This window comes from Mchenga conophoros, linkage group LG10 (assembly GCF_057382185.1).
Source record: "Mchenga conophoros isolate Kocher_MC1m ecotype Shallow Benthic linkage group LG10, M_conophoros_male_GT1.1, whole genome shotgun sequence".
NCBI lineage: Eukaryota > Metazoa > Chordata > Actinopteri > Cichliformes > Cichlidae > Mchenga > Mchenga conophoros.
Window position 1 is genome coordinate 29,823,927 of NC_140535.1, and position 15,389 is coordinate 29,839,315.

The window sequence follows — 15,389 nt, forward strand, 5'->3', positions numbered from 1 at the left end:
ACAATAAGAGAATGGTCTGATCAGAGATGGGCAGTAAAGTGTTACAAGTAACGTATTACTGTAATCTGATTACTTTTTCAAGTAACAATTAAAGTAAGGGATTTCTGTTGCAAAAAAATATATTACTGTTACTCTCCTGTAGGTACACTGCGTTACTGCGTTATTAAACCGTGATTTTGCTTGTGAGAGTGTCTCATGACAATGACGTACGAGTGTGCAACATCTGTGGCAGCAACAGATGTGTGCAGATCAACAATGGATAATATGGAGTGTGGAAGAGAATACGACCGTGCAGCGTTTAAAGCGTGGAAGCACTGACATCACTTTGAGTTTGATTCTGTAAAAAGTGACAAAAACATTAGCGTCTTCTGTACACTCTCCGTGGGAAGAAAACGTCTTTCTAAAGCGAAAACTTAAACTTCAAATCTGAGCAAGCGCCCAGCACGCTGCCACGGGAAATGTAAAATTCACAGAGAAACCCCCGGATCCTCCCACTGACATGGCCGCTGCAGCATCAGGCAAACCTCCACCTGCTCCACTCCTGCTAAACAGGTAAAAATAGATTAAAGAGTGACAGGACTTAGTGCCGCTGAATCTTTGATTTTATTTATTTTTTGCTGTGTTTTACTTGCATCTATTTGAAAGAGTAAGTGTAAACACCAAAAATTATTTTATTCTATATACTGGAATATACAGAAAATAGGTTTAAATGTTAAACACACTTATTCAAGTCAAAGACTGTTGGATATAATTAAATTTTCGCTTAATGCAATGTTCATAAAGTTAAACGTTTAAAACAAGTTTTAAAAAGAGACTTTTTTCATTTGATTACATTTTATATGATTGATTATGCAGAAAAAATAGAATTGGGCTGAAAGGTCTATTGCTTTATTATTCAGGTTGTGTATCGTGTTTTTAAAAAGTAATAAAGTAACTAATTACTTTGGAAAGTAATCAGTAAAGTAACAGGATTACTGAGAAGTAATCAGTAATTAGTAACTATTAGTAACTTTTGCTGTTTTCAAGCAACTTGACCAACACTGAGTGTGATGAGTCTTGGTTTCTGTTGCAACACTCAGATAGTAGGATCAGAATTTTTGTGGAAACAACATGAAAGCAGTGTTTTAGGTTGGTCGTTGTGGTGGAGGATATTGTCTTGGAACACGTTGGGCACCTTGGTGTCAGTTGAGCATCGTTTAAACACCACAGCCTACTACAGAACATTGTTGTTGACCACGCCCATCCCTTCATGACATCATCTGATAGTGTATCCTGCCGGAAGCAGCTATGTCACAAATCTAAAACCAACCCAATTCTTGAACATTACAATGAACTCAAATGGATTCCACAGTCATCAGATCTCAGTCTAACAGAGCACCTTTGGGATGAGTTGCATTATGGATGTGCAGCTGACAAATCTTGAAGCAACTGTGTGAAGCTAGAAAGTCAATATGGACCTAAACATCTGAGCAATGTGGCCAGTGAGTGTATGTGTAAGGAGCTAGTTATTGTTTCATGAAGAAACGTATTAGTAAATTTCCTGGAATGTATTTGACAAGTAATCTACAAAGGCTCATTTGCTGGCAGAGGTCCAGCTTTCCTCCACAGAGTTGAGCTCTGCAAATAAATCCTCATGCTGCTGGAGACTGTGGATACCACTGCCACAACACAGAGTCTAACAAATGTCTTGACCATTTGTTTCATTTGTTAAAGATAATTATACGGCAGTGATGCAATTAACTTGATATTGATACATTACCGGTTTTTTTGCTGTATAAATGATTAAAAGATATATTTTTTAGTGGCTGTCACTAACACTAGTAACCCCACTGTGAATAATAAGGAGGTTAAACTGTAAATCAAACAAATGCAGGAGAATTTATCAGAGCGTCTGGGTCTACCGAATGATCATCAATGACAATGGGAACATACAACAATATTTGTCCTCGGCTTCCCACCAATTATCCCCATCAGCCTTCCTGACAGCAGCACAGCGAGCCACTGAATGGACTAATCTCTCTTCACAAATTAGCTCAGTCTCTCATCTCCTCTTCCCAAACGTACGCTATGCCCTTAAACGCCACATGGTCACACTGCCTATTCATAACCATTATCTCGGGGCCTTTGGTAATGGAGAAAAAAAAAGGGGGCCGAGAAGAAAAACGGAATAAAGACACTGAGAAATGTAAAACGGGAGGTGAAAACTGGCAATGTGGTTCGATCTCAGATTCCCCGCTGCCCCTGAGCTATCAGAGCCATTGATTGGTTCATGTAATTCTGCTCTGATTCGGCTTGGCCAATCAATGGACTGCAGACCGACTTCCTGTGACTGTGCAGCCATTAAAGTGAAGGTGAAAATCCCATAGTTTCATACACTTTACTCCCGTCCGTGCCTTTTTTTATACGTCCAAGAATCTTCTCTTTCTGCATTCTCATTCAAAGAGATGCTTCTCTTCACACTGCAGTCATTGACTGAGTGGATACAAAAGATGGTGTAAAATAATACAAGAAACTGTGGATGAATTTCTAAAATGAAGATGTCACATTCTACAAATATTGGTCTCTTTTATCTCAGAGCAGCTTCTTTTGTCCAAATACTGACATTTTTCACACATCCACAAGGTTCCTTCACTTATTGAATGTATTATTTCATAAAATTACTCACTTTAGATCCTGAACTTAAACAGTGTATATATTTAAGTATTTTTAAAGTATTTTTAAACCAAACCCACAACATTATTAAAGTATTTATGTATCCCTACAAACTGCTTTAAAATATTACAGTATTGTCTGCTGCAAACCTCCATTCGCTTATTTTGCTTATTCAGTTCTTGTGCCTACTTCTCTTCATTTTCACTTGCAGTATTCTGTCTGCTGCTCGCATAGCTCGTTTCCCCACAGAGATCAATACAGCTTCATCTTCTGTAATTTCAGCTCATTAATAGGCAAAATCTTGTGGATGCATTGGTTTTAGTTTTAAACGTATTTGAGCTTAATGCTTCTGTCAGCATGGCTTCAGTGATCCTCCACAGAGAGCTGAAAAATATACTGTTACAGAAGGAAAGCAGAGCTTCTCGTTTATTTGTGGAGCAGGACGAGTGAAGTACAGAACAGATAAACCTACAGATGTTTTCAGGTTCTCAGGACATTGTATGAAGATCACCTTTGCACATGTCACGCACAGCAGGTGCAGGTAACTCACCTTGTTTGTCTTCTAACTGTTGGAAGCGCTTTGTACTTTGTACAAGGGAACCAGCAGGTTAAAGACCAGCTTTCATGGGGTCAGGCTGGAATTCTATTTAAGATTCTGGCACTTTTACAGTATAACACAGCAATATTATTAAAATTATTTCTTGCACCACCCAGGATGCTGTTCAGGAGTGTTATTTTATAGACGTGCAATTAAGAGTGTTACAAGTAGTTTATCTTTATTTGGTTTATTGATGTCTGTGCTGTTGAAAACAGTTAACAGTTGTCTTGTATAAAGTTTGCATTTTACAGTTAATGTGCGTCCTCTCTCAGTCCCTCTACTGGCAAATTATATAATACATAAAAACTCGAAATGTCACTCTGGGTAAATATTGTCTTTTCTCAGGCATAAAATTAAGAGTGGCTTAATGTTTAGCACTGATACGAGTCTGTCAAGATTCCTTTTTAATACATTACTATTGTTGTTGTTATTATTAGGGGGTTTCCACTTTAATTAGATGCCACACAGAGAAGAGGGGGATTGATTGTGGAGGAAGATGCACAGCAAAGAACATCTGGTCCGACTCAAACCTGAGCACTTAGCCCTGTGGCTTATGGTTACCGCCGCAACCCAGTGAGCTAAAATAATACCATGTAGCAAAATGTCTACACTTTTTTTTGCTTTAGTACAGTCCAATTCTACTTCTACTGTTTCTTCTTTCACAGCAGGAGATTATCCAACTCCATCTCACTCATCCTTAGCATCCTCTTCTGTTGCACCAACCCTCTGCATGTCCTCCTTCACTACATCCACGAATCTTCTTTGTGGTCTTCCTCTTTTCCCCCAACATACCTTCAATCCCACCTCTTTACTTTGTCTCCAGACCATTCAACCTGAGCTGTCCCTCTGGTGTACTCATTTCTAATCTCGTCCCAGTGAAAATCTGGACATCTTTAGCACAGCCTCCTGCCTTTTTGTCAACGTCACCATCTCCAAACCACACATCACAGCAGCTCTCACTACCATCTTGTAAACCTTCACTTTCACTCCTGCTGCTATCCTTCTGTCACAAATGACCCCAGATACTTGTCTTCACCCGCTCCACACTGCCTGCACTCTCTTCTTCACCTCTGATGTGAAGAAGCAATGGATCACTGTCCATTGCTTTGGATTGTTGACACCGGATTTTTAACTAATACACCATCATTATGCATGCATCTTCACACAGGTCTCCCTCTCATTCACACACATGTATTCTGTCTCACTTCTACTGACTTTCATTCCTTTTTATTCCAGAGCATGCTCCAGACTGCTCCCTACTCTCACTGCAGATGTCATCTGTGAACATCATAGTGCAGACACTCCTGCCTGACCTCATCTGTCAATCTGTCCATCCCCACTTCTAAAAGTACATTGTATTACTGCTATTTTGTCATAATGTTATCTAATCCCATTGCAAAAAAACAAAAACATCCATAATTGTCTCAGAAACCTGTGCCTCTGACGGTTTTGTAAATGATATTTAGTGAGAACAGACTATGTATCAGTGCGTATATCGAAAACAGAGACCACTTTTAACTGATTTGGAGTCATTTTCAGGGGCCAGTTCACCCAAATGTGAAAATTAAAATCCGTGGAATTTAGAAGCTTAGAGGAAACGGGAGCTTGAAATTATCATGCAAAATTAAAATGTAAGACAAAATACCTCAGGGTGTTTCAAAACATTTAACTCTCTTTATCTGATCACAGAATTTCTGAGCCTTCTCTGGTCATCACACTCACACACAGACGTGTACGATTCACCCCCTCCATTACCAAAACAAACATAAAAGCACTTCATTGTCTGCTTAATTTAGTCATTGATTTTTTTTAACACCAGATCACACCATGGATAGTAGGAGACGTCAGGCTGAAGTGTTTTATGGTCTTTGCGGGAACCCCCACCATCCCTGCAGACAGACACACACACACACACACACACACACACACACACACACACACACACACACACACACACACACACACACACACACTCGGGCTGAGGAGAGAGTGAGAAAAAGGGAAAAAAGAAGATGCTTCCCCAGGGATCATCACTAAAAATCACTGCCTACTACTGTTAGGAGATCTAACCATGGGAGTGTGTGAGTGATTGTTGTTTGTGTGTAAAAGCTTCTGTCCCCTTTGGCATGTGTGGCTTTGCTTAGATCAGATGTGAACCAGCAGACACTCACAGACAGCTGTGCTGCCACATCCTCACACGCACGCACTGAGCTGTTTGGAGAGACACACGCAACCCAAAAATGTGTCATTTTGGGGATGACACTCTTTATATTACTATAATTTAACCTCATTACTATTTATAGAACCTCTACCAGCACAAGCAAACACAGAGGGTTTATCAAGTAAATACCCATCTTTAAAAGGATAATTTCACTATATTGCACTATATCTCTATCCATAAAGATAGCACAGTACTCACCATGTAAAACAAAAGCTAAGTCCAGCTAAAATATAAATAAATACCCTCTTACTTCAGATGAAATCTGTGTGTACCCAACTGTGCTATACTTAAATTTGAACTCCGAAGCTGGTCTGAAAACTGTTTTTATTTATTTCACCATTCACTTTGTTTTCTGAGCATTTAATTACCCTTGTTATTAACGTAAAACATGCATTTCTACCCACATAAACAGGTCACGGCAATGAACACTTCTAAAAATGCTGTGAACCTACTGCTTTAACTTGGTGAGTACAGTTCCAGGATCACTGGGAACTTAAAACTCCAGTTGAAATAAAACATCATTAAACACTATTTACAATATACCTAATACCATTCTGTTGTTCACTTGTTGCCATTTTCCAGAGAAACCCCCCCAAAAATGCAAAATCTGGAGCCATGTGACGAACTTACAGGCGTTGGTGACGGCGAAGCTGTTGGCCGTCTCGATGTTGTCCACGTGAGGCACCAGGTTGAACGGGGCTTCCGAGGCGTTCGGGCTGGTGTTGTGCAGGAAGATTGCCAAACGAAAGGCGGTGTACTCCTGATCAGTGTTTCTGATGAACAGACCGCCTGAAGAGAGGGAGGAGACATCAGGGCTCGATGAAGAGCGTGTCCACTGTATCTCGCCGTCAGGTTTAAACCTATTCTAGACAGATTAGTTATTGCTGACTGCAGCACAGAAACACCAAAGACAATATATTTAATCCAAGTCAGTACCCAGGCATATTGCCCATATGGGGTACAACTTGTTGCTATCTCAGCCCCATCTCCACTGTAGTTAATAAGATTTCAAAGAAACCACAAAACTGTTGGGAGAGTTTTCAATCTTTAGATCACAGTTTAATAAAACCTCTCCTGCTGAGCTGAGGGCTACCTGCAAGATTCTCATGGGCTCAGGGGCTTTTGGAAACAACCCATACAGTGGTTACCGTTTCTGACACTCAACAGGATGATGATACTGAAAAAGGCTCTGAGATACAGAGATAAAGAGTCTGCATACTAGCATGCTCAGGACAGCTATGTTTGGACACAAGGTCCATCTGCAGGTATATTGATATGCAGCAGGTGGAGAACTTCTCCATGTGCTGCTACGCCAAGCTCACCAATGACGGAGAGCACCGCAAGAACTATCGCTGCCAAATGAAGCACAAGTCTGTGCCGGAGTCTGCCTGCAGGAAGAGAAACTCACTGCCGAGGCAGCTGAACGTGTTGATCAGTGATTTATTTGATATGCTGAATATTTGCAGATGAGAATATTATAAAAAGTAACTAGTTTGTAATTTTTTAAGCAAGCATGCACACATCACATTGAAACATCCACAAGTCCAAGAGACCTTGAGCCAAACCTTGATTGGAGGTAAAGGAAATCTCTAGAACAGGGGTGGGGGAACTCCAGGCCTCAAGGACCGGTGTCCTGCAGGTTTTAGATGTGTCCTTGATCCAACACAGCTGATTGAAATGGCTAAATTACTTCCTCAACATGTCTTAAAGTTCTCCAGAGGACTGGCAATGAACTAATCATGTGATTCAGGTGTGCTGACCCAGATGTATATCTAAAACCTGCAGGACACTGGCCCTTGTGTCCTGGAGTTCCCCACCCCAGGGGCCTGTGCTTCGTACCACGCTAAGTGAGTTAGCTGGATTAGATTGTTGACGATTTCGTGTGATCCTGGATCGTTCGGTTCCCCGAAGCCCATCCGGGACTTGCTGTCATAGCAACAGAGCCGTAAGCGTAAACCTGCTGGGGAGCAGGTTTACTTTATGTAAACAGGATTAGATCGCAGCCACTCAGGTATGCCCGCGTCATTCATACGAAAGCAACAGCGATATTCCACCACTGTTTCACCATAAATAAATAACATCAATGTAACCAAAGATAATGCAGCACTTGATCCTTTTATTGATTTCACACAGATACATACAGGTCATTCCCTAAAAAAGGGAAATGTACTATTAACATTCTATTACATGTATGTGATTATTACAGATTTAATTCATATTTCAGAGTAGTAATTGTAAATTACTTCGTGTAATCAAGATGAGAGACCACGGCTATAAAAGCGAAGGTGGATTTGGGAAGTCTGTCGCAGTCATATCCTGTCCGTTTACGCGAGCAACCCATTGCGGAAGGTGCAAGATTGATAAGGAGAGTCCTCAGAATTCAGCGTATATTGCGGGACAGACAGGATCCTTTAGCTCAGCGCGACAGTGTGCTCATAGAGAGATATCGATTTTCCCGTGAGGGTATTATTCACTTAACCAACTTGTTGACGAGGGGGTGCAGGACCACCACCTGTCTTTTTTTTTGCTCTGCCCTTTTCTTGGTTGCTGTTATAAACAAACAGATTATTCCAGGGTCTCTTTCCAAGAGACGACAAGCAATATAAGTGATAAATCTTACCATTCTGTAGAATATTCTTATATTTCACTTTTACTTGTTCCCATGTTCTAGTGGGTCCTGTTGTGGCTCTAATGTGAAAGGGGATATAATATAACATATTATAATATAATATAATGTAATATAATATTGGATAATATGGTGTGATATGATAAATCTACCCTACCGCCTACTGGTGTTGGCCAGAGGGGCCGATGGCGCAATATGGCAGCCTGGCTTCTGTCAGTCTGCCCCAGGGCAGCTGTGGCTACAACCGTAGCTGCCTCCACCAGTGTGTGAATGTGAGAGTGAATGAATAGTGGCATTGTAAAGCGCTTTGGGTGCCTTGAAAAGCGCTATATAAATCCACTCCATTATTATTGTTATTATTGAATTACTTACGAGTTTGATTTGTCAGCAACTTTCTGCCAGCCCTCTCTCCTTGCTTTTGCAGCCTTTGCAGTGTTCCCTTGCGTTTTAATTAAACTCTGAAACTCCTGAAATCCCTCACTCAAGAGTTCTTGCTCTGCTGCCGAAAAATACCGAGCGCGCTCCTTCGACATTTTCGCCGACCAATCAAAGGGTTGCCGATCAATGTTTCTACTATCGATGCGTAGCCCCTGTTGGGCCACCCAGTGATCTCACATTACTTCATCCAGCTATACTAATCGTCAACAACAGGTGTGTTCGGGGAACCGGAATAGCGAGCTCAGAGTTAGCGCGATGATTTGGTCTTGGATGTTTCATTTGATCTTGGATGTAGTAAGCGACGTACGAAGCACAGGGCCCTGGTCTAGAAAGACGGATTTATCCTCTGCAAACCACAAATGTATACCCATGACTGTGCCAGCCTGTCACGTAGGTGCTGAGCTTTCAAAACTAATCCTGAGGTCTTTCCAGTCTACACATAAGTAGCTGACCAGCTTTACAATTAGACCTATACTAGCTTGTTTAGGGTTTAAAACAGGTGATATAACGCACCAGAACAAACAGATAATAACGTTTTTTCTCGTGATAACAACCTCACATCAAAGGTTCAAAAGATTTAAGGCAAATTTTATTAGCTCTTCACAGATGTTTGTTTCAAAGAGAAATCTCTATCATAAAAGAGGTTCCCACAACTGACTCCACAATGTGTAAAATGTAATAAAAGGGCAGTATCGCTCTGGTAAATAATGTCTTCAACTTCCTGCAAAGGCTAAAAAAATTTAGATCCTCTGAGGTACCACTAGGCTTTGTGGCAAGGATTCAGTGTGTTTAACATGCAAGGTCGTCTTTGTCTCGTATTAATGCAAGCAGAGAAGGTGATAATATTCACAAAATATCCTTTTGTATCAACTCGGATTTTCATTCAGTTTTCTATGCAAGAGTGGCGCCAGTGTCATAAATCAGTTTGGCATCAGAGATAAGATTTTTGTTTCGTGTCCTCTTGTATTACAGCCTCATTCATATACAAAGATCTCCACTAAGCCGTTCGCGGCTGTGCAAATGTCAGTAGTGTTTTTAGGTTAGAAGCAGTTTGTTTCACATTTCAAAATCTGACTCAAGGCTATATTTCTTAGGATGAGACAGTGTAAATGTCATTTAGAGCAAAATGCCAGTGTGTTCTTTTTATGGCTGGCCTCTTTAAAAGGTAAACTTTAGAATATTTTACCACTCTGTGGAGACCAGTCATCTAAGCCCCCTTTTGATTTTAATCTGATTTCCATTGTGATGGGTTTTATGTTTATTCCTAACTTGAAATTTATCCCTTTTCCAGCCGTTGCTGAATCGAAAAGAATAAAATTAAGCACTGACCTAAATCCAGCTTATTTAGACTTCTGACATTCCCTTCATCTGGATTCAACACAAAATGAGATCCAAACACTTCGGGGGCCTCAGACTTTGAAGTTTCCTGACATATGGTTCGCTGAAAACAAGACCCAAATGGCTGCAACGTGCCTGTTTGTTTGTGACCCCATTACCACCTGGATGACTTCTGATCACGTCTTTGAATTTAATCCAAGCTACGTAGTGTGCTCGTGTAAGTATTCCATGTTATCTTTTTCTAAATTTCTATGTAGAATAGTATCAAAAAGGAAACAGCTGGTGTCATCTCCTCTTCCTATAGTCTTGCTAATTAGGCTTACATTCCTTATTGTGAATAATCAATAACAGGAGTAATAGCTTGGCAACCCCACTGATCAGCTTTAAGCTTTAAGTGGGCTTTAATCTGAAAAGATTATTCAACCTTTACAGTTTGCATTCATACTTGGCGTAGACCTGTCAGGGAGCAGATCCTGATATATATATATATGTTCCTGTATAGTTCAGTTTACAGGGGTGATTCATGTTAACACTGCTCCATTCAAGTAAAACACCATGAGTGCAATACATACTTGACTTTTAGCCACAGCTAGTGTGCAGTCCATGTCCCTGGTTAGGCTTTTAAAGTGTTGTGGTTTGGCTGACCTGGTTACAGCATGTTCTGTGTGCATTCACACCGGCATTAATGTGTGCTACTCCTTACCCAAAAGACATCCAGATACACATGAAATGTTCCAGTAGCAGGTGCAGCTGGAGCCTTAATGTGAGATAGTAACTTCTATTATTGCATGGAGAATTATTTCTCAAAATCATGGCTCGCTTTTGTAGCGGATTTAAATTTGCATGCTTCGAATGCACAGAATCTAAATTTTGTCATCCATTCATCCACTTTATTAACCATCTATCCCAGCTGCCACAGGGCAACAGGCTGGGAACACTTTGGAAAGGACTGCAGTCTATCGCAGGACTAATGCAGAGAGACAGACAAGCATTCACACCTACAGTCAATTTAGAATCACCAGTTAACCTAACACACATGTCTTCGGACTGTGGGAGGAAACCGGAGCACAAGCGGGAACATGGAGAAAACGCAAAGTTTACACAGAAGGACACCAGCCAGGTTCAAACCCAGAAGCTTAATCATCATAAAGATTAGTTTGGAGTAAGATCTATAAGGTTCAGATTTCTTCCTATCAAAGATGCTCCGCTGCCATGCAGTGTATGATAAGACAGGATGCTGACAGACCTCGAAAAACTAATACAGGTCAGAAAATGAAGGATGAAAGGGATTTATAATTCTGAGGACATCTCTGCATCTGTTGGCAACTGTGGAGCATGTTGGCCGTGACTCTATTTGTCCACTTGTTTCAGTGTCGCTTGCGTGTGTACAAAGCAAATTTCCTGCTGCTAATAAGTGTTGATTCGTCGGTGACGATTATTTGAAACTGACAAGTGTTGATCGGGGGAGATGTTTGCCCTCTCTGAAGGCTGATGCGATTCAGAAATTGCTAAATGTAGTCTGGCGGGTGTGGATTTTTACACTCCCAGAGGACAACTAGGCCTGAAACTGAGAAATATGATGACACAGGGATTACATCAACAGTTTTTTAAATAACTGGCAGCAATGATGTTTGTCAAGCGATAATGAGAATAAGTTAATTTAAAGAAATACCAAGAGCCCGATTATCATAGCTGGGAAATTATGAGTAAAATAACCCCCCCACACGCGCCAGTTTCGCTTACGTCAGCAACAAATTAAATGTTTCACACGACGGCACAGCAGTTCCACAGACGCAGGTTTAAACCCCAAACAACGCAGCTCGAGAGCCCTCAGTTCCAGGGGAGCCTGCTCTGTAACTGACCCTGACCTCTGCCCTCTCTGGGTGGCCGGGGGATTGGAGTATCACATTGATATAAAAGGACAAGGAGAATCATTTGAACAGCTTGTCATTTTTCATCAGCCTGACTTGTATCTGATGTGCCTCAACTCCATCTACAAGCTGGGGTGCAGCTGAGGGTAAAACCCAGCAAAAAAGAAAGAAAGTCAGTGTAAGCAAATATTAGATTTCAGAATGAAGCTTGAAACAGTTGGAATATAAACCTGGATACCAGATTTTTTGATTCTCTGATGACTGTTTGTTGAGGATGTGATGATTAACCAATGATTAACAAATGGAGGTCACAGTTGGGCTCCTTTTTCTTCTCCCCCCCCTAGCACCCTGCTTTAAAATCTAACCAGTAAATCTGCCAACGAGTGTAATGAAAACCGTGAATCCGTCAGTGAGAAACGTAAATTTAAAACACAGAGACGCTGAAAAAGAGAGAGTGAAACTGATGGAAAAAGATTTGGGGGGAACGGTGCAGCTGCAAGGCATTTGGGACCCGTGGCAGCGGTTTGTTATAGGAGCGGGATCTGCGAGAGTGTTAACAGCAGTCAATGCACAGGCAGCCCGCATGGGGAATACACACAGACTTTGCTGCTCTGATCTGCTGCAGTGGCGGAGTGCACCGGGATACACACACATGCAAAGCGCATTAGGTGTGTGAGTCTGTGTGTGTGCGTTTGTGTGTGTGAAGCATGCACAGCATCGACAGAGCACAGGACCCAGTCTTTATGGTCATGTTTTAAAGACAATTAAAAGAATAAAAATAAGGCTATGGGGGGGAAATCCGCAATCCCCACTTTGACCAGTGCCGGGGTGCTAAACGGCAGGTCAGAGGCAGCAGGTAGGACGTCCACAGATTCATTGACTGGTTTTATTTTGTGCTTGGATCTACCATAAAACGCTCACACTTACCGATCTGAACGCTGCTCGGGAAAGCACCCATTGCCAGTCCCCAAAAACCCGAGAACATCAACAGAATCAAATCGCGAGAAGAAATCCTCATTTTGTTCAGGTTATAAACTGATTAAAGACATCGAGCAGGTTTAATTAACACCCCCGGTGCAAAGCCAACATCACAAGGGAAAACAAAAAACAAAAAACAAAGAGATTAAAAAAGGGAGATGAAATCAAATGCCGGTTAAATATCCATGTCTGCTTTGGGTGGCTTTTTTTTCTTGGATATTCCCCCCGCAGTGCCGCTGGTTTGTGCCGTCAAACTGCGTCCGTCCGTCCGGCGCTGGAGATTTTGCGCACACCACCAAGAAGAGGAGGGAGGGAGGACGAGGGGTGGAGGTGGTGGTGGTGTTGTTGAGGGGGGTGGGCATCAGCCAGCGGCGGTCAGTGCGTCTGGATGCGGCTCAACTCACATCACAGCAAGAACACACATGCGCCTTTTTAGCCGACCCGGGCAGACAGGCAGGAGGGGCGTCAGTCAGTCAGTCAGTCAGCCCGCTCAGCAGCACCGAGCGGCGGAGAAAGTCCCCGCAGCTCCTTTAACACCAAAACTTCCAGAACCGCTGCGAGTGGCTGCGAAGATGGATGTCTGACAGCGTTTTTCTCTCCCGCTCCTCGCTGTCGGATATCATCCCGGATAGATCGTCTCGCACGGGCAGATCAACTTAATCAAAACCCCGGTGTGTCCTCTCAGTCACTCTGCACACAGCCTTTAGGGCGCAATTTAAGATAAGCTGCGCCAATTTCGGCAATTAATAACATTCTAATGAGCAAGCTCAAATTCATTTGCGGGGTTTGTTTTCTGTGAACTGCCTCTTAACTTAAAAAACAAAAAACAAAAACTCATGCTGGGTCGCTTAAGGTAGTCAGACTGTCCCTTTAACGGTTGCTACCATGTGACATTACTTATGCACATGTACAAAACCGCTACAGCAACAGATTAACAAATAAATTATTGTTTTTTAAAGCTTAAGAAATACATTAAAATAAATGTAAATGAGGGAAACGTTTGAACACCGCCAGCCTGTCTCACTAAAGTTTGCACTATTCCTTCAAGCTGCAGGAGCGAGGAGCTAAAAGTTTTGTCACTTTGACCAAATAACACAGACTTTCAGTAGCACCGCTGGCGGTGGAGTCCCCGGGTGTGCAGTTTAAGCAAACTAATTTGGAAGTTTTGTCGCCATCCTCCAAGATTAAATAAAATCCAGTGATAGTGAGACTTTAAGGAAGTGTAGCCATTAGTCTCCTCGGGGTTCGGCTAAAGCAGGAACTTTAGGAGACACTGGGCTACTTTCAGTTCAGGTTCTGCTGATTTTGAGGTTTGTAGTTGCCGCAGGTAAAGACCCGACTGAAAAATGAGTAATTATGTGCAAGGCTCCCTTTGGAAGCAGTGCCTGGAAGTTGATTTTGCTTTTGTAAATGTGAGAAAGACTGAGCGCTTTCCAGCAAATCTACCCCCCCCCCCCCCCCCCCCACACACACACACACAACAACAACAAAACACAACATCTTTTCTTATCCTTTTCTTTTTTACATTCATCATCGACAGAAATGTATGATTAAAAAAAAAAGACTATCTTTACAGGATGAGCCTATTATTGCGTGTCATCACAAGATAATGCTGTAATACTGGAGCCAAATAAAGCCAACCTTGCCACAAAAAACCAAACCAGTATTTAAGACATTTTAAAAGATTATACATCTGACTCACAAGCAACAGATAGCTGAGCCAGGTCCCGATGAAGAACAGCGAGTTTAAAAGCAGACCATTAAGCCTCAATAGATAATTCAACTAAACTAATATATTTAATCATGATTAAATAATCATCCCAGTCATTTTCTTGAATCTGATTCAACCTCTCAAATCAAAATAATTGATGTTTTGTTACATTGAACTGAACATTTGTGCCACTGTTTGGATAAAACAAGATGTATGACGGCATCTATCGCTAATGAAAATCTATGAGTAATGGGTTTTGCAGGCATTTTCCTTTTTTAACTGCTTTGACATTTTATACACAACATGGTTTATTGATTAATCAAAAAATGATTTGCAGACTGATCGAGTAAATACTGCCTGTCTGTTTTTCCTCAAGGTCAAGAATGAATGTCTGCTCAAAGAACAGGAAGAGGAGGACAATGTGAGGTCTGGGATGACTTTTTAAAAAGGCAATGTAATCCTAGAGTTTGGAATACAACCCAGATGTAAAAGCACAGATTTTCATTTTTAGCCAATGCAGTAGATGTAAATGCTGTTATCTCACTGTTTTCAGGCAATAGACTTCACAATTTCTAGATAAAAGTCTTTTATTGTTTTGTGTACTCTAGTTTTTTTTTTGTAGGAAATATTTTACAGTGAACACAGAGGAGGATTGCAAAGTGATGACATTTTCAAAGCCGAGGTAACTTTGCTGTGTATACCTTTAAGAAAAATGGATTCGTATGTGATTATGGTTATTTTTAAAGAGATTTTGGTGTGTCCATTTATGTTCTCGTCTTCCTCATTGCTCTCTTTCCTTCTCCGGAATGCTTGCATTAATGTCGTTTTACATGTAAACTCAATGTGCTTACCCTAAAAGATAAAATCACAAAAACTACATACCTCTACATTACATGCACACACAAGAGTTATGAACTGTATTAACTATGAGAATAAAATGGTTTCAAGTGTGTTTT

The 15,389-nt window shown here is 41.3% G+C and overlaps 1 protein-coding gene across 4 annotated transcripts in view; it reads right to left on the minus strand.

Annotated features, from left to right (window-relative positions):
* The window catches only part of LOC146566188 (glutamate receptor 4), a 163,502-nt gene extending 150,605 nt beyond the window's left edge, over window positions 1-12,897 (minus strand). For all 4 annotated transcript variants that reach the window (XR_014894185.1, XM_085289751.1, XM_085289750.1 and 1 more), the window contains exons 1-2: window positions 12,672-12,897; window positions 6,102-6,260 (exon numbers count right to left, since the gene is read on the minus strand). Coding sequence is in view for 3 of the 4 variants with exons in the window: in XM_085289751.1 (XP_085145877.1) it covers window positions 6,102-6,260; window positions 12,672-12,762 (250 nt within the window). In the remaining variant the exon portion in view is untranslated. The remainder of the gene's footprint in view (window positions 1-6,101; window positions 6,261-12,671) is intronic.
* Window positions 12,898-15,389: the final 2,492 nt, after the last annotated feature.